The sequence below is a fragment of the Convolutriloba macropyga genome, chromosome 4 (genome assembly GCF_964194025.1).
Source record: "Convolutriloba macropyga chromosome 4, txConMacr16.3, whole genome shotgun sequence".
Classification (NCBI taxonomy): Eukaryota; Metazoa; Xenacoelomorpha; order Acoela; family Convolutidae; genus Convolutriloba; species Convolutriloba macropyga.
Genome location: NC_134471.1, coordinates 23,765,506 through 23,784,659, shown reverse-complemented (window position 1 = coordinate 23,784,659; position 19,154 = coordinate 23,765,506). Strand labels below are relative to the sequence as shown.

Below are 19,154 nucleotides of genomic sequence, written 5' to 3'. Positions count from 1 at the left end.
AAAATCAGTTTAAAAAATTCCAGATGCAACATTTTAAATTCGGATTTCCGGTTGGTTTCAAAGAACCAAGATCTAATTTTTTATGGGGAAAATGATAGGAATCAATTTTTGAATATATCGTTTCAATCCATTAGGTATACATTTTTTAATGTGATCGTAACATGAGAACTATATTCATTAATGACTTGAATAATTGAAATGTCTTGATATGCCTATCAGGAGGCACCATAAGTCGGTATGAATAGACAATTAAGTGAAAATAAATTTTAATGGGATAAGTTTCAACAAACGTACCCATTGGTTTAACCGTCTTGAAACTTCTTCCCGTTTCTGCTTGACAACCAGGAATCGTCTCAACTTTGATCATAGGACAGACTTCATCGTCGTTGGTTTCATTTGTGAGTTTTGTCACTGTGTGATTGTTGATTGGTGAGAGGGAGGGGCCCTCACTGCTCCTACACCGTGAGTTAGTAGAGGGCACTTTACACGGAGAGGACGAAGCATAAGGACTGTTTGTTAGACTCTGTGTTTGCAGCTGGGGTGTCAGAAGATGTTTGTTACCTGAAAAATTAGATTAAACAATTGAATGGATGATTCTTCGAGAGCCAAATTACCATCGCATATGACCGATTCCTGCGATTAATGATTACTAAATACGTTGCTTTGCTTGAAATTAGCCAAGAGAAATCAAGAACATTAAAGGCCAAATTGTTGACAAGGAGAAAAAATTGGCCCGATCTGTTTAATTGAATGAACGAACACGCTGACTACGTTACGTTGATAAGAAATTAAAAACATAACCGACTAAACGTCGGAAGAATTGCTCTCGAACGACTAGTGGGAGCTCTAATCAATTGCAGCTTGCTTCAGTCGGGCGGGGGGGAGGGAGGGAGGGGGAGCCTAAATGGGACTAAGAAGTTCAATAGTGGGCTTCAAATAACCACATTAGAGGTTAACATATACCACTATTAAGATTTAAAGTAGAAAATGGCACCAGTTTCGCCGCACTTTCCATTTGACTTTTAGTATTAAATTGCCGCCAATTGAGTTCAGCTGCTTGAAATTGTGATTGAGAGAGAATTTTGGATCACCCGAAACGCAAAAAGTCAAGGGTGTAAAAGTAACTCGAAAAGTCAAAATTGTCAAGCAAAAATTTTGCATAAAAAAAGACACACACGTTTACAATAATTGCTATGAACTAGGTTGAAGAGCAATTAAAAACTGACAGTACGAAGCAGAGAATTTTTTCTAAAAACAGACAGATTTAAGGGAAGAGAAAACTTCTCTTTTCAAAGAACAGTATTAGAGAAAGTGTTGTCAGATCAAATAATTGAGCGCCTAAATAATATCTCTCGGTTAAACCTCAAAACTTGGGGTGGTTTGTAAAGTACGCCTTTTTGATCCGGTTATATATCCAATTTTTTCAGTATAATAATTTGCTTTGAGCAGCAATTAACAGAATTAATTCGCGGTTTCCTTGATTGACACTATCCATTAAAAGTTTACTAGTACCTGTCACTTTCTGTTTAAGATTTTGTGAGTCAATTTGAAATCAATTGAAAAGCCAGAACAAAGTTTTCCAAAAAAATTAAAAGATTGAACTCATGTACCTTGGTAAAGACGACTTCTGATGCATGCGATGCCCTTGGAAGGCACTCGAGGGCATGATTTGGTGGCAGACAACCTCTGTTTCTTGAGACTGCTCTGAAGCAACAAACCCAATATTGTCTCTGGTTCGTTAATCATACAATAATAAGCGGCTATCGCGGATTTCAGCTTATACGCGAATCCTTCGATGTCTATGCCTTGCTTATTTCTAACAAAATTCTTGGACTGATCTAAAATTTTGTTACAAATGATTTGGTATCGAGAGCAAACGGTTGTTTTTAATGTTAGTTCTCTAGTTGCAAAACTTGGCAGTTCAACAAGCAATTATCCTTAGCCCCACCTTTAAGTTATGGAATAATTCTTTAAGTTTTTGATTACACAATTTTGCATATAATGCATCTCACAATCTAACCGACAAAATTCGGCGATAAAGAGTTCCAATAAAATTGTTGCACCCCAACCTCAACTTGGCTTAAAAAAAGATTTGAGGGTAAATTGAATTTGTATCCTCGACATATATAAAATTTGCAATGGACTTCATTATCATCACCAAAGGGTCAATCATTTGACAAGAGGGAACTTGGGCATATTGAAAATAACTAAGTGAACTAATTGGTACGAGCACTTTGAATATTAACCAATTCGTGAATGTTTATTAAACACATCCGGATTCAAGGTCTTATTCCTTTGAGACTCCCTTGTTTATTAAATTCATAACAGTTTCTAGATTCACTTGCCTTTCATTATTTGCACTGATAAGGAACACAAGTAATCACTCAAAGCATTACAATGTCAATAATCACGATCACGAGCGCTGATATTTTATTTCAAATGCGATTTTCACAAAATTTCCCAAGAACAGTTATTTGGTTTTTACCAACCCCGAGAAAAACAAGAAAAGGAATAAGAGCCGTTTCTAAGGAAAAATAAATTTTAATGTTTAGTGTCCTTTGGCTTGCATATGTGAAACATAACTTGCAACTAATTTCTTCACTTTCTCCGCTTTCACTTCGTTTTTCCTCACTCCCTCGGTACATTTATTAACAACTCTTCTCATTATATGCTTGTACTGAGTCTTGCTAATTTTATTCTTCGTGTAAAATGGCTTCAAGTATTTCTTCGCTAAGGACGCAACACGTTCCTGCATCTGTTTCTTCTGGTCTGTTTTGGACAAAACCGGAGCGGGAGCAGGTTGCTTCTGTTGTGGTTTCTTAAACGGACTAGCCGATGAAGAGGTCGAGCCGGGTGGGGGTGGGAACAACTTCTCCAAATCCCGCAGCTTATCAGTAGTCGAAGGCGTTATCTCATTTTCATCGTTATCATCATCATTAAGTCTAGGGGGTGTGAACTCGTTAACTGCCACTCCGATAGGGAGTACTGTGTCCTCTTGGGTTAGGTCGAACTTAGAATTGTCATGGGACTCGTTAAGAGTATTTGCCGAGTCTCCTTTGATATTACTCAGAAGTTCCTGCAGATTCTGCAAGGTTCCCTGCATGTTGTTGACCGACTTCAACTTAGCCTCCTTTTCTTCAACTTCATTTTCAGACGAGTTCTGCTGTTCTTCTTCTTCTGCCTCTTCGGCATCTGGACATTTGTTAGCCATTGGCGATAAGGAGGGTGAATAAGATGGTGAAGGCCTGGGAGGTGATGATTCCCTCTCCGGAGGTTTGCTCTGCGGTGGAGTTGGACCCTGTGGTTGCGGGGGAGGGATATCCTGGACCTTTCAGTGATGTACAATTATCTTTTAAATGAATGCAAAAAATATCAAAAACGTCTCTTGAACAAAGCCGGCAGATTGCCCGAATAGCTGAGAAATGCTAGACTTGCGTGCCGTATAATAGAGATAGAAAAAAGATAGATATAAGTTGAAAAATTTATCGAAGCCGCTCAAAAAGCTATGTAAAAAATTCAGCGATAAATTAACAAAGCTTGTTAAAATTCATTGCGCAGAAGCCTTTTCATTAGGGACCTTTATTACACATATGAGTTCCTTTGACATTAACCTAATTCAAAATAAACACTCAAGATCTAATCACACAAAAAATTTTCCTAGCGAGAGTGAAAAATGACGTCAAGCGCGCAAAAGCTGTTAGTGAGAGGAAGAAGTCATTCAGAAATTTTGACTTTTTCAGCTTTGCTGTGCGAACAAATGTAAAACGAAAAAGAGCGTCAGACGACGAAACAAAAAAACATAGCGAGACAAGTTCTGACGTACAATTCAAAGAATTTTCATTGACTAAACAAAAAACTAGACCTAGCACGGACGATGAGTGAACTGGGAAAACCATTTCTAAAAAATCAGAGTGAAAAATTAAAAAAAAAACAGAAAATCAATGGAAAAATGCCGCACGTGAACAAAAAAAACCACTAGCGAGAAATGTAAATTCGGTTCAAACATCGTTTTCTCACTCTACTTTAAACTTAGAGCGACAAAATTTCACGCCACAAAATCACTCGCTTTTTCGATCCACTTGCTGTTTCGGCGTGACCAAAATCACTACTCCAATTTGACTTCAAAAATCATGAAAATGTGAGCACAAATCTTAAAATAAACATACCCGGCAGATTGCCGGAAAATAGCCGCCGTTGATTCCCATAACTCTATTGGGATTGAAAGAAAAGAAAATATCAACAAAAATTGATTTTTGTACAAAAACATTTTAAGGCGATTTATTTTGATGTCATTTCGTAATTGAACATACTCCTGTCTCTCAGTGAGAGCCTACAAGGTTCAGTATCAATACCAATAAGCATTATAGATAGTAATTAAAACTTATGAAAACAAAGTTCAAGTACCGGGCATCTAAAAATGGGCTTTATCCCGTTTCTATTTCTGACTTTCTATTTTTTATACTGACTCTCCTCATTTTGAATTGTTGTGCTGAACAGCTGCTGTTTAAAAGGACTTTGAGCAGAATGACAGAAGAGTGAAACTAGCCTAGAGAAGTCAAAAAGATTTCACGCAAAATTTCGAAAAAGCGGCAAAATGGGTAAAGCGAAAAAAATTTCGACGAAGTAAACAAAAATAGGAGCGCTACAATAGCCGACTGAAAAGATGAGGGCGGCTATTAAAAAAGACATCGCCCCTATACAATTCAAATTCTTTGAAATGTAAAAAAACCAAGAGCACCACAATATAGCTCCGCTCAACTTACAGCTATAATAACATAAAAAATAGATGATTAAAATTGCTTTCTTTAGTTGACAGCATCCCAATGATTTACTTCTTTAGTTCTCAGCCCAAACAATATTAGAAAATGACCAGAAACTTATCCCTATTTTTTTAAAAAAAAAACTTCAACGTCTATTATATAAATGATTTGCTTTTCACCGCTCCCATTGAGAGTACAATGATAACCATTTCAAGCAGAAATTAAACAAAAAAATGCTTTGCAACAGTCTGTTCTTGTAATGTCAGTCGTAAATGATATTTAAAATAACAGATTCGGTTCTAAAACTTTTTGGCGTATTTCTTACATGAGCATAGCTTTAGATTTGGAAGAAATGGAGAAATTAAGTTTCCATAAATCAGTTGAAGAACACGTTATAATCGGATTGTAAATCACTGAAACCTTTTGTTGTTCAACATTCACTGTGAGAGATTTAGGAAGAACAACAGGTGTTGTGGGAGACGGAAGAATACTCTGTACTAATTGCTCAAACCCGGCCGATTGACTTTCATTTATAGCAGATTGAGAATCATCTTTAATAGGAGTCGTAGCTTCGCAATCTTTTTGATCTTGTATTGTTGTATTGATTTCATCTTTCGTCGGCGTTTGTGACCGGTTAACGCTTATTGGGGTCGCAGAATTGTTCAACGGAGTCGATGGCTCTGGTACATTTGAAGTAACTACAGTCGGAGGTTTGAAAATATTGAACCCAGGTTGATTATTGATTACCGCTGGGGTCTGCGAACTGTTCAAGTTGTTGAAGTTATTAAAACCAGTTTGGTTAAGAAAGCTATTTTGACTTGTGAAACTCGGTTGGCTATCAAAACTGGTTTTGTAAATCATATTAGGTAGGTTATTAAAACTAGTCGGTTTATTGAAACTCGTTTGATTATCAATTGATTTATCATTGGGAGTCGCAGTATTTGCAGGTATTTCAGGTAACAACGGGGGTGGTTTAACGGACGGTAGATTGGAAGAGTTCTCTAAATTCGGTGGTAAAAACGGAGGCGGTGGAATAAACGAGGGAATAAACGGCGGAAGTGGAAACGGTAACTGTCCTCCTGATTTTGGAAGAATTTGCTGCTTGATGAACTCTTGGAAGTTAGGAGGCATCGGTATCGGAGGCATCGATGCCTGTACTGGGGGTACCAGTGGCAAAGGATTTGCCATACTGTTTGGCGGCGGGTTTTTAACAGGCGCATCATTGCTGGAGCTGTCTAGCCATTGGTTTATTGACGACTTCTTCAAATCAGACCAACATTGGACTTTTTCATCAACGATTTTCTTTACCTTCAAACCTGTAAAATCATCGTTGACAACCGTCGGTAAATTTCCGAGAGGAAAATCAAAACTCTGCGTGTTCGATATTGGTGCTATTGGATTGATTGATTTATTTTCAATATTTGAATCTTTCTTGGGTTCCGTTGGCAAATTCTCTGAAAAGAAATCCGAAACAGCTGTCCATTGTGGATCTTCGTGATGCTCTTTGCTCAACATCTTCTCGTCTATCGGTTTACTTTTCTCATTTTGCTGAGGAACATCCGAAAACTTCTCAACATTCAGATCACCAGTTGTATCTAACGTGTCTTTAGATGATACGTTCTCTAACAGAAGAGCGTTGATAGGATTTTTGTAATCATTGTCTTTCGGGTTTGTCGATTCTTGTAGTCTTCTTTTCTCGACAGGTGGCTTCGATCTGGGGCTAGATACTCCGCTTTTAATTGGAGATTGCGATCCATGTCGAGTTCTGCTATCCCTTCTGGACCGTTTGGGTCTATCGTCTAATCTGGACCTTCTTCGGCTATTTGACCTAGAGCGCAACCGTGAGCGATTGATATCACGTGAATTGTCTCGAGAATTACTTTTAGACTTCGACACGCGTCTTCTTGACCTCGATCTTGACGGTCGATCTCTTTTTCTTTTCTCGGGGGATCTTGAAGTTGATCGCTTACGTTTGCGTCTAGGGCTTTCTCGCTTTGAGGAGCGCTTTCTTGGTCTGCTGGAGTCTTTCCGTTTCTTGTGTTTTTCACTTTTTGAATGCTTCCGTTCTTGTGGCTTCTCGTGTTTAGACTTTTCATTCCTATCATTTGATCGATCAATTTGGTTTTTTGACTTCTCTTCGTCTTCAAGCTTCTCAGTTTTTGGGATCTTTTCTGTTCGATTATCCGAAGAAATTTGAAGATCGCTTACCTGCACAATTGGATTCTCTTTTTCATGTTTGTCTTTGTTTTCTAGGTTTTTGCTTTCAGGAATCCTATTATCGTCTTCCGGAGTAATCAAGTCTTCAGACGTGTCCGGCTGTTCCGTGACCTTTTCAGCATCGAGTTCGAGCTTTTCTTGCTTTTTCTTAACTTGCTTTGGTACAAAGTGAACATTAGATGTGACAACTTCTTTCTTCTCTTGATCTGTAGTCTGGATCTTATCTTCTTTTCGCAGTTCAAAAGAATCCGAATAACTGACTTCACTCTTAGTCAAGAACGTTTCATCAAAGCTGATATCTTCCAAGAGACTTTTATCTTCATCTTTATTAGTGCTTTCAATTTTATTGTTCTCCTTCGAGCTATTTTCCTTTTTCTTATCGTTATGAACCACGTTACTATCCGAATTACTTAACTGTTCGCACGTTGAATTCGATTTATCCATTTGTACTTGAAGCTGTGGAATTTCTTCACTATTATCTTTCTCAGCGTCTACGATTTCGTCTTTGCTCTCTTCGGTCTTCACTTCAACTGATGACCTACGTTTCTTTTTGTGAGACTTACGACCTACTTCAGTTTGACAAATGACAGATTCAGGTTCAACTTTCTCCAGCACGTGCTTCCGGAACTTCTCCATGCGAGCGGAAATTATCTCATTGGTAACTTTCGCTTTGAACGCTTTAGTATCATCGTTATCTTCTTGTTTCTTTGAATGCTTTGATTTTCTCGAAGGTTTCGGAGCTGCGTCGGCCCATTCGTTGTTATCAGAAACTTCTTCAAAGCTTACCGGATTCAACGTTGCTGCATCGTTTTTATGATCTGAAGATCTTCTTCGATGTTTTGTTTTCTTTGATTTTCTATCTTCTGTTCTAGAAGAGCTTCGTTTGCGTTCAACATGATCACTTCTACCATCTTTCTTGGACTTGGACTTTCGGTTTTCATCATGCATTCGATCATCCCGATCAGATTTGGGGTGAGATTTCTCAATCCGCTCAGGGTCCCTTTTTCGCTTCTTTTCTGTCCGTGGGCTTCTGCTCGACTTACGACGACGTTCACGAGATCTCTTCCTAGATCTCGATCGGTCTCTTTTTCGACTGCGAGAGCGCGATCTTGAGTAACTCTTTTTATGTCTGGTCTTTTCGGTCCGTCTTTCAGATCTGCTACGAGATTTTTTTCGCTCATTGTTGACTTCAGGCAGAACTGCAATAATTTCTTGTTTATCTGCTTCATCGTGAGACGGCTCTTCGGAGCTCACTGAGCCTGTATCACCTTTTACAGTAAGTGGTCTGACAATTACTCCATTTTCACTAAATGCTGCGTTCGGAGTTTTCAAAGAATTTTCAGATTCCTCTTCAGTTGAACCCGAACCAATGGTAACTAATCGGTTAGATGCTCCCCCTACTCTGGAGGTTTTAATCTTAAAATTTATTAATGGAGGGGACGTTTTTGAACTTGATGAGCCTAATAAGGGAACAACTTTTTCCTGTGACGGAGATATTTCTGGAGAGTTTGTAGGTTGTGATGGGTCATAAAACATTTTATACCTGAAAACAAATTGAATGCAAGTTTACAATGATTAGTCTAAATGACGAGAAAACAACGATAGCTTTGAGCCATTTTTCAATTTCTCAGAGCTGGTTTTGAAGGTTTAAGTATTTACTGTATCTTACCTTCTTGTCGCGGAGCTCAGAGTCCTGTAATATTTTCAATTTAGGCAAGGGTACGGGTGTCGAGCAATTTTCCATTTGGCATCGCGTTTTACAAAATCATTGACATCTGAAATAAAGTAATAGCAGTAATAATGCGAGATATAAATTTACCTTGAGTTTATCACTCCAGTGTGTGTTCCTTCTCCCGAGCTTACTCATACATTATGTACCAGGAGAGGCACGTGCTAAAAACTGTAACTTCAGAAACACAGTCATAATGTTGATTATATAGATGTAATTCAATGGTTAGGAAATGGATGACTTTTTCACGGTAGCAAAAGATTTGTGAAGCAAATCTCACGAAAGTTTCAACTGTTGACAAGGAACAACAGTGGGCAAAGGGTAGCCCAGGCATATCGTGCCAAAGTAACTATAACTCAAGGTTCTTTTTTGAAACACCACCAACACTGGCGTCAGTGAAGCAGGCTGATTAGTTTGCTTCTCTGACGTCCGGCCGCAGCGCCACCAACACTACACATTCAAAATTAACTGAAGGCGGAACACCGCACAGTTTTTTTCTGGTGACCCCGACGTTTTGGCATACGCACACTTGTCAATAATAGCTGAATCTTTCCCATTATAGCCCCCCATCATGGTATAATTACCATGATTAGGGGGAGGGGGGTATAGGTTATCTGGCCACTAAGCTTGGGGGGCTATAATGGGGAGGACCCTAATTGCCTTTTCAAATTATCCAGAAATAGGTATTTTAATACCCAATTTGATAGGTATTCTAATACATTAATTATCCAGAAATAGGTATTTTAGGCATTTTAACACCCGACATAGGTATTTTAACACCCGATAGACTAGACAGGCACTCGGCTGACCACAATGCAATCATTTGAGATGTGGAATGGAACGATGGAGCTGGTCCAGTTCTCAAGTATGAACGCCTCTACGCGGCAGAACTAGGAGCGGGCAACCGCTCCCAGGATCCATACACATACCTGAATACAAATTGAATGCGAGTCTACAATGATTAGTCTAAACAACGATACCTTTGAGCCATTTTTCAATTTCTGAGCTGGTTTTGAAGGTTTAAGTATTTACTGTATCTTACCTTTTTGTCTTTTCAAAAGTGTCTTTTCAAAATTTGAATGAATGGCCTTGTACTTGAGACTTCCAATGGGATGGTTTTAGAGACAAGCCTTGTATGTAACGAATGAGGTATCATATATTCAAACCTGCACCCACAAGCCACCTACTTATAGCCGATTCGCAAGCTCGGGAAAATTTGTAGTAGCAGCAAAACAAACGAACAAAAAACACGAAAGAGTTGTGCAACATGCTCTAGCAAAATCCGCAAACACAAATTTTGTTGCCTTCACTGTCAAAAAACTTTGTGCCTAAAACCAGAGTGTACTGGTTTCGATAAACGTTGTATCGACGTCCTAATCAACTTTAGAAAAACTTACTCCAAATTTGTAATGAATGCGCCAGGAAAAAAGGCAACAAGACTTTAAAAATGGAATCAACTGATAATACAGCTCTGCACGACCAACTTAAAGAATTCCACGAAAAAATCTCAAACTTTGCGTACAGTATAGGCCAAATGAACAAATCTCTGGATAAAACGCAAAAGGAGTTCAAAAGTCTCAAAAACCCAAATGAATGCAAACAACGCCGGAAAAGTAGCGTAAAAACCGCAGACTTCATATCAAAAAGCTCGCAAAATTAGAATTAGGTGAATTAATGTGTTAAAATCCAAGGAGGCTGCTGACAGAATTCAAGAGGACCTCTGCCATGTAGAGCAAATATTAGAGCACCTAAACATCGAGGACAGAAAAATCACCAACTTTGTGAGACTTGGAAATTACAGTTCTGAAAACGAAAGAGAAAGAGTAATCCTTGTTCATACAGCAAGCAAACTTAGTAGAGATCTCATCCTGAAATCAATCAGCCGCTTGAAAGACTATAAATACAACGATAAATCAATTTACGTCAGTCCTGAATTGTCACCGGAGGAGGCAAAAAAAAGAAAACAAGGTTTTAATGAAAAAACGAGCACTGATCCCTAGCGGAGTGGATTCAAAATTGCTACGTATTCGGTATGTTGAACTCGAGAAGAAAGAAGGCGACAACTGGGTTATCAATCCATACGTCAATGGAGAAAGTCAAACGAGTTATCAATGAATATATAGAAGCGGTAAAGTACTCACCGTTAACGCTTGAAGCCTGCTAAATCTAAACAGACAAACAAGTTTGGCTAATAGTCTTTCATCTTGCGACTATGATACTGTGTGCATAACAGAAACATGGTTAACTGCTGAGGTCACCAACGAAGCACTTTTTCTACCGTCTTATTTTACATATCGAAAAGATAGGAAAATCACTGAGTTCAAAAGTGAACATGGGGGAGTTCTAATAGCTGTAGAATCATCCCTTAAACACGAAAAGTTGGATATGCCTTTAATCCACGATGATCCATTGTTTTTGTTAAAATCAATCTTTCAATGTCCTCTCTTATAATGTTTTGCATATACCGAGCAAAGCAACTACTGGTGGGCAGTATATGAATTCCTAAACCTACTTGAAAAATTAAAAAACTCTATTGTGGACACCAATTCCTTAGTTGTGCTTACAGGTGACCTCAATTTTGCAGAAACTTCTTGGGTGAATATAACTTAAATAAAAGACTACGAAGAATTATTTTTAGATCAATTTATAGAAATTAATCTCTCAAATGTAGCACCAAGTCAACTAGATGTGTTTTATGCAACAATCTAGAAATAGCTCTCAATTGTACCTACGACCGCTCGCTGTTCAAGAATTTTAGTATTAATGACAAAGCTTGCTCCGACCATTTTGCAATTTGCACACAAATAAATCTCTTACTTGATGCGCCATTAATTCAAGCGAGTGACAAGTTTGCCTACAATAATACTGAATGGATAGAGTTTAATTAAAACCTTACAATGGATCCCATCTCTCCTTTTTGCTACAGTAATGTCGATTTTCTTCTATAACAATTGTACACATAGCTACGCAACAGAATAGAGGAAAATATACAGCTTGTCACTCAACATCGGGCAAGTTTACAACCATGGATCTCAAATGGAACATCCCAAATGATAAACAAGTTAAACACTAAAAAGCGAGTTGGATAATTTAATCTCAGCTTGAAATTGAAGATTAAAAAATTAGAAGTAGAGGTTCGTAAAGGGGTAGATAATGATCTCTCAGTTTATGAAGCTGAAATTTTTGAAAAAGCCGAAAATTCAGCAAAATACAAAAATATCTTTCATCAATTCGCAAATATCCACAAGTACCTCCTATAATGTTTTAGAAGGGTATGGAGCTAACCACAGATAAGAAAAAGCTGCGCGTTTCATTTTCTTCTTTGCAAGCGTCTTTTATCAAAAAACAGAAATACCAAAAACATGCTCAAAACAAAATCATAATTTCATCAAAGTTGATTCCACAAAAGTCGAAAACCTACTCAAAGATCTTTATATTGGAATTGGACCAGACGGAATTGGAAATTTACTGCTGAGCAATTGTAGTAGTTCAATCACATATTCAGTCACATTATTGCACCAAACAATAATGAATAAGGGAACCTATCCTACATAATGGAAAGTAAGCCAAATAGGTCCCATTTTCAAAGACGGTAATAAATCAGATGTAACTTGCTGCCTACCCATAAGTCTTTTAAACTGCATGTCCAAGGTACTCGAGACAATTATTTTTGATGAAATATACGAACTAGTAAGACACAAACTCTGTGAAAATCAATTTGGCTTCAGAAAAAATCGATCGGCAACTTTGCAGTTACAATTATTTCTCGACAGAGTGTACAGAAAACTTGATAATGAAGCTATCAATGACCTAAGCATCTTATATCTTGACTTTGCAAAAGCTTTTGACACTGTACCACATAATAATCTGATACAAAAGCTTTATAACATTGGCGTTGGAGGGAAGTTAGTTCAATTGATATCGTCGTATCTAACGAATTGCAAACAATTTGTGAAATCAACAATGAGGTATCTGATTTAATAGAAGTCACCGGTGTTGTCCCACAGGGTTCTAAATTAGGACCTCTTTTCTTCATTATTTCATCATCGACTTACCTGAACACCTAACTGAAGTAATTTGCTAGGGCTTTGCTGATGATATGAAACTGATATGTCAGAAGCAATGCATTACTGAAACTGCAGTTTCTAGTTTAACAACTTTGTGCAAAGAAAATCAAATGAGACTAAATTATAACAAAACTCACCTCATGAACATCAAGGAAAATTCAATGGCGTCTATTGACAACCATAAGCTAGATCAAGTGAAAAATCAGCGAGACCTTGTTGTCCAAGTTTCAGAAAACCTAAATTGGAATGAAAACTGCTCCTTTAGAAAACGAAAGGTTTCTGTGCTTTTTTCATGCTTAAAAGAAATATTTCTCAAACGTTTGAACAAAAATCTAAACTGAACGCATATTTAGGTTACGTTGTACCGATAGTTACTTTTTTGCTCACAAGCATGGTTTCCGAATAAGTCGCAAACGAAAGAAATTGAAAAATTACAAAAATTTGCCACAAAATTGTTTTTGAGCGGAAAGCAGGCTATACACAACCACTTGACACCTTTAATTTGTTGCCTCTCAGCCTCTATATCGAAATGCACGACTTTGTATACCTTATTGCTTTTAAACAAGATAAATACGACGTTGAACTATCGAACTTAGACAGTATTCAGGAAAGTACCACTCGTCAACATAGCCGAGGAGAACTACAAATAAACAAAAATCTATTAGTAAGTAGCGACGAAAATATTTTCCACCGGACAAAAATTTTCTACAATTTAGTGCACAAATTTTAATCAAATTATGGTAGAAGCTTAAATAAAAATACAGTGTCAAAAATTTTTAAGCATTATTTTTGCAATCTGTACTCAGAGGAAAACAAATGCACTTGGCGCATTGTATTCAAGTGTGTAAATTGCAACATTAATCAGAAACGTATGAATCTGGACAATTGAATGGGAGCATTACCCTGAAGAACGAACCTCGAAGCCTAATCTACTACTACTACTACTACTACTACTACTACTACTACTACTACTACTACTACTACTACTACTACTACTACTACTACTGTCACTACTACTACTACTACTGCTGCTACTACTACTACTACTACTACTACTACTACTACTACTACTACTACTGTTTCAACACTTTAATTCCAAATATGAAATAAAGGCACGGTTGGCAACAAATACAAATACAAATACAAATACAAACAAAACAAGAAGAGTTATTTGTTTGGTTATTCTGTGAAGTGCTGTACGACGAAATTGTTGAAGGCATTCTTTGACCCGGTTGCTGCTTTCTCCTGCAATCTGGTGAACGATACTTTGTTTCGTACACAGTCTCCTTCGATTTGACTCATCCACGTTTTCCGTTGCCCCCCAGGAGCGCGTCTGGCATGGGCGTATTGATCGGGCGGGTCCCAATCGAAGGCACTGCGGGCTATTCTTCCTGGTTCCATTCTCTGGATGTGACCGTACCATTTTATCCGTTTGAGCATGATCATCGTGGATAGTTGGGGCATTCGCGATCTTGACATAATTTCATCGTTCGTTGCTTTCTCCAGATATGACACACGTAGAATTCTCCGAAGGCAACCACAGTGGAAACTCTCAAGTTTTCTCTCCATTAATTTCGAAAGAGTCCAAGTCTCTGAGCTGTACAGCACGGCTGATAAAACGAGTGCTTTGTACAAATTGCACTTGAGGTGCACGCTGAGCTGCTTGCTCTTCCAGAGATTTTGGAAGTTAGCAAACCGTTGTCTACCTTCTGCAAGTTTGCAATTGACTTCCTGGAGGTCTCCATGCTTGAGGCTGACATATGATCCGAGATACTTGAACGCTTCTATGTTTTCAAACTCGTTTCCGATAACATCTTGTACTTTGCAGGAAAACACGCGTGTGGCAGCTGCTTTAGGTTTGCCACAGTATCTCGATTGGTGAACTTTTCGGCCATTCACACTTGTCACAGGTGAGGCTCGCCTCTAGTTGCTTTTTCGTTCCCAGCAGCACCTCCGTGCCGATGGTCAGTCGTGACTGGCTAGATGTCTCTGCCAGGAGTCCTAGTTTGCCTTTATGTGTTCCAGTGAGTATCTCCACGTTCTGTTGGATACTAGGCACTGCAACAACATTTGGGTTGTCGCATTTTACGCCCATTTATCTATGATGTCCCAGAGCCACTCGACAATACCCTTGTGTGCTTTCAACATCTCACAGGAAATGTTATCGGGTCCACTTGCCTTGCCATTCTTCAACCTGCGGACAGCTTCAAGCACTTCTTCAAATCGAATTGGGCTCAGGTACTACTACTACTTCTACTACTACTGCTACTACTACTACTACTACTACTACTACTGCTACTACTACTACTACTACCACTACCACTACTACTACTACTACTACTACTACTACTACTACTACTACTACTACTACTAATACTACTATTACTACTACTACTACTACCACTACCAAAACTACTACTACTACTACTAATACTACTACTACTACTACTACTTCTACACTGGACACAGTTTTCGAGAAACGTGTTTTTGCGGCGGGATCAGTTAAGCCCAGTCTCTCTGGTCCCTTGTATGCATTTGACTGGGAAAAACATATTTGCCCTGCTTCTTCTCCTCATCCTCGACGGCACTGAAACAAACCCGGCCCGACGCCGCGTGCTATTTGTCACAGTAGCAACTGGAATCAAAACGGCGTGTGGTGTGGTCGCGAAGGATGAGTACACCTGAATTGCGCCAACTTACAGTCCATAGAGCAATGACACAAAAAAATTCGACAATAGGCTCTGCTCTCGATGCAAGACAGTACAGCAAAAACAAGGCAAAATTTCTCCAATCACGGCAACACACCAGGAGTCTTCAACTGAATGGTAATGTTCTCAAACAAAACTAGACAACATCATAAACTGGATGCAGAAAGACAACATCCAATTAGCTGCAGTCCAGGCAACCAACCTCATTGAAAAATCCACCCTCAGAAGCCCACCTGGCAACTGCTTAATCCAAGAAAATAGAGCCACGGTAAGAAACATAGGTGGAGGGTAAAATTTATCATTCAGGAGACAACTTTGTGTCAAGAACTTTAACTCAAGACTTCTGACGAACACCTAGAAGTCCAAGCCACAGAATTCACCACAGGTGGTCATAACCTCACACGAGGGAACACCTACATACCAACTTTGTCTAGCTTTGATGCAGGATACAAGACATCAATCAGTAAACTACTTGAGCTATAAGACTGCAATATTGCTGGTGATTTCGATGCACATAGCCCTCGATGGCACTCAAATTTACCGGAAGTTACAATAGGAATAAAAATTGCAAGTGAAATAGACCTCTCTTTTCATGTAGAACTCAATGAAAAAGCCAGCACAAATGCAAATGATTCTTGTAAAGTCTCCCCGGACATCATTCTCACCAGCTCAAGCTTAGCAATGAACCTCGTCTAACGCACGGAGTACGCATTAGATTCACACCCTTTACCAATAGTTCTTTCCATCACCTGTGACATCACTACACACACAACACCACACTGAGCTTCAATCAAATTCCGCAAAGCCGACTGGCATGTTTTAAAGACAACTTTGAATTAAAATTGAAGAAACAACAAAGGCCAACAAGTGTCTACCACGCGGAAAAGACCTTAATGCAAGCAATAGATGCAGCGGCTGTCAGGCATATCCGACAAGGGAGAATTAAAAGATTGGTTGCCAATTTTCTGTGCGAAGCATTAAGGTTTACTGAAAAGAGATGAAAATCAAAGAAATTATCCTGGGAAACTCTAAATAATGCATTTAAACTTTGAAAAAAAAACAAATTTGTTCAGAATCATATGCGCGTAAAGCAGATCGACTTTGTTCAAACACTCACTCACAGGGATAACTGCTCTGAGCTCTGGAGCAGTGTAAGGACTTTCGTCAATTAACGAATGATCCAAGGAGATGATCAAGTATCAAATGATCCAAGGAAATCCGCCAACAAGTTTAAACAACAATACACTCCACACCCCAAAGAAAATTAAAAGTGTAACAAAAGACTTCAAGTGTAACAAAAGCTATAAATGACACAAAGAAAAGTAAGGCGCTGGGCACAGACAGAATAGCGCCAATCAACTTACACCATCCAGGCCCAATAGCATTGAGATATCTCACTGACATCATAAAACTTTCTATGAACAATAAAAAATTCCCGAACTTCTAGACGATTGGCAGGTTAATACCCCTACACAAGCCGGGAAACCCCATAGATGATTCTAAAGGCTTCTGACTAATGGCACTCCTCTCCCCCATTGCAAAGCAAACAAAAAACTCCTATTGAGTGACTTCATAGAATATACGCTGGAAGAAAATCATCATGGCTTTAGACTTGAGCACTCAACAACAACAACTCTCAACATTGTCGCAAACAACATACAAAATGTTCTTGATCAAAAGAAATCATACAACCGTACTCTACTACTAGCCTTAGACCTCAACGCCGAATAAGACATGGTTGATCACAAACTAATACTAAGAGAGATACTCGAGGCACAATTTCCAAACAGCACTAAAAAATGGGTCGCTCTATACTTACATGGCAGGTTTTTTTAGGCAAAATGTAATAAGAAAAATGAAAGTGGAGAAAAATCAAAAAAGGGTTCCCCCAAGTTGGCGTATTTTTGCCAATGCTCTTCAGCATCTCCATGAACAGGCTGCCTCTACACCTGAAAAATAAGAAATTCACGCTGATGATATAATTTTAATAACCTCATACCAAGATACTTTATACGACTGGTCAAATTCAAGAAGACTTAAAATATCTGCTGAAAAACAAAGAGCAACTGTATTCACAACCTGGATCAAGAAGTCCCAGTTTGACCTACAACTCACAATCAAAAATTCACAAATGCCAGTAAAATCCAAAGTCAAATCACTGGGTGTTACCTACGATAGTATGCTGAATCTTGAAAAATATGTAAAAAGCGCCAAAGAAAAATTCCAAAAATAAAACAACATACTGAAAAAGATTGCTGGTAGCGACTCCGGCTGAACAAAAGAGACATTCTCTGTGATTTACAAAGCTTTTGGTTCTCACATTAGGGTATCCATAATCAGCAATACAATCTGCAACCCTCTGCAAAATTAACAAAACGTTATTTTTCGCGCAATTACTGGCTGCATAAAAATGTCTGAGCTCAATGACTTACCCGGGTGTAAATATGTCTGACCTCAATGAGAGCAAAATGCTGCCTGTCAAAGCTCACACTGAAGTGTTAGCAGAGCTAATCCTAGCTGGCAGCTATCAAAACAATCGTGCTGATTTTGAAACAACCTCTTCAACCAGGCTTTGTCCCATGAGACCGACACTAAATGATATTTATAGGGACGGCGTGAAGCAACACACAAACTTTAAAGGGCAATTAAATTTCAATGAGTACCAAAATGCGCTCAAAAGTATCGAACGAGACATGGTCTATACTCAGTTGAACAAAGACCACACGCAACCAGAGACACCTCTACCAAAGATAGCAGAAGAAAAAACGCTTCAACGAATTGCACATAACCGAATAGCACAACCGAGAACTGGATTCTGTCCCCTTCTAGACTCTTACTTGAGAAAGATATGTGACAACGGTGATAACCGCTGTCCCAAATGTGACGCAGCACCACATGACGTAAACCACATTTCCAGCTGCAGTATAAACCCCATGGAACCCTGAAATTAATTGATATGTGGAAAAGACCAGTAGAGTTAGCCAAACGAGAGGACATAATTCCATCAGACCTACACGAACCCAATGCACAGAATAATCCTCCTTCCTTGCCCCTTTCCAATGATGTTGAGGATGCCCCTCTGGCCCCCTATCCCGAGGAGCGCAAGTCATTCACCACGGCGTAGATGCAGAGAGGTCGCCGCAGAACAAGCAGAGTGCGGATAGGTACCCACACATACCTACTAATATACCTATTATCGTTATAATACAAATGCAACTAGAATACCAATTAAAGACAACAACAAGTGCCTGTATCCCACTAAAATTGCCTGAAAATTGCAGCTGTGTGCGACAGCTACAACAAAAACAACAAAGAGCTGGTCCCAGAGGTAACGCCTGCCGACCAGCAAAACTGAGCCGACTATAGACATAGGTATTTTAAAACCCCATTTGAATAGGTATCTGAATACCCCTGACACATGTGTCATTTGAATAGTTATTTGTGATGAAACGAAAAGAAATTCGTTCCGTAATTATTCTGTAACCCCATAACAATTTAAATGTAGCACATTTGATAACACTTTACTATGTAAAAAATAGCACGTACGTCTGGGGGTGTACAATTTATATGCGCACTAAGCGTGGGGGGGGGGGAGAAAAGGTCCTCTCTTACTATCATGATAAAGCTGAGATCACGCCATGTACTAGCTTGTCGAATAGGAACTGCTGTTCAC

At 38.8% G+C, this 19,154-nt stretch overlaps 2 protein-coding genes across 4 annotated transcripts in view; both read right to left on the bottom strand.

Moving 5' to 3' along the window:
* The window catches only part of LOC142337525 (uncharacterized), a 177,781-nt gene that overhangs the window by 149,563 nt on the left and 9,064 nt on the right, over positions 1–19,154 (bottom strand). For both annotated transcript variants that reach the window (XM_075386816.1, XM_075386815.1), the window contains exons 2-4: positions 8,647–8,754; positions 1,611–1,704; positions 295–561 (exon numbers count right to left, since the gene is read on the bottom strand). In XM_075386816.1, the coding sequence (XP_075242931.1) occupies positions 295–561; positions 1,611–1,704; positions 8,647–8,721 (436 nt within the window). In that variant the 5' untranslated portion in view covers positions 8,722–8,754. The remainder of the gene's footprint in view (positions 1–294; positions 562–1,610; positions 1,705–8,646; positions 8,755–19,154) is intronic.
* Positions 2,470–8,815, bottom strand: LOC142337524 (uncharacterized). Of its 2 annotated transcripts, XM_075386812.1 has the most exons (3): positions 8,797–8,815; positions 5,181–8,520; positions 2,470–3,328 (listed from the first exon to the last, which is right to left on the bottom strand). In XM_075386812.1, the coding sequence occupies exons 2-3, from the start codon at positions 8,511–8,513 to the stop codon at positions 2,549–2,551; spliced, it is 4,113 nt and encodes a 1,370-aa protein (XP_075242927.1). In that variant the 5' UTR covers positions 8,514–8,520; positions 8,797–8,815; the 3' UTR covers positions 2,470–2,548. The 2 variants fall into 2 exon arrangements, with proteins under 2 accessions (XP_075242927.1, XP_075242928.1); XM_075386813.1 differs by lacking the exon at positions 8,797–8,815 and having other exon boundaries at positions 2,470–3,322; positions 5,181–8,626.

Coding starts and splice junctions, on each gene's coding strand:
- LOC142337524 (XM_075386812.1), bottom strand. CDS start 8,513: ATGTTTTATGACCCATCACAACCTACAAACTCTCCAGAAATATCTCCG. Junction 3,329..5,180: donor TGAATGTTGAACAACAAAAG/GTTTCAGTGATT, acceptor CATCACTGAAAG/GTCCAGGATATCCCTCCCCC.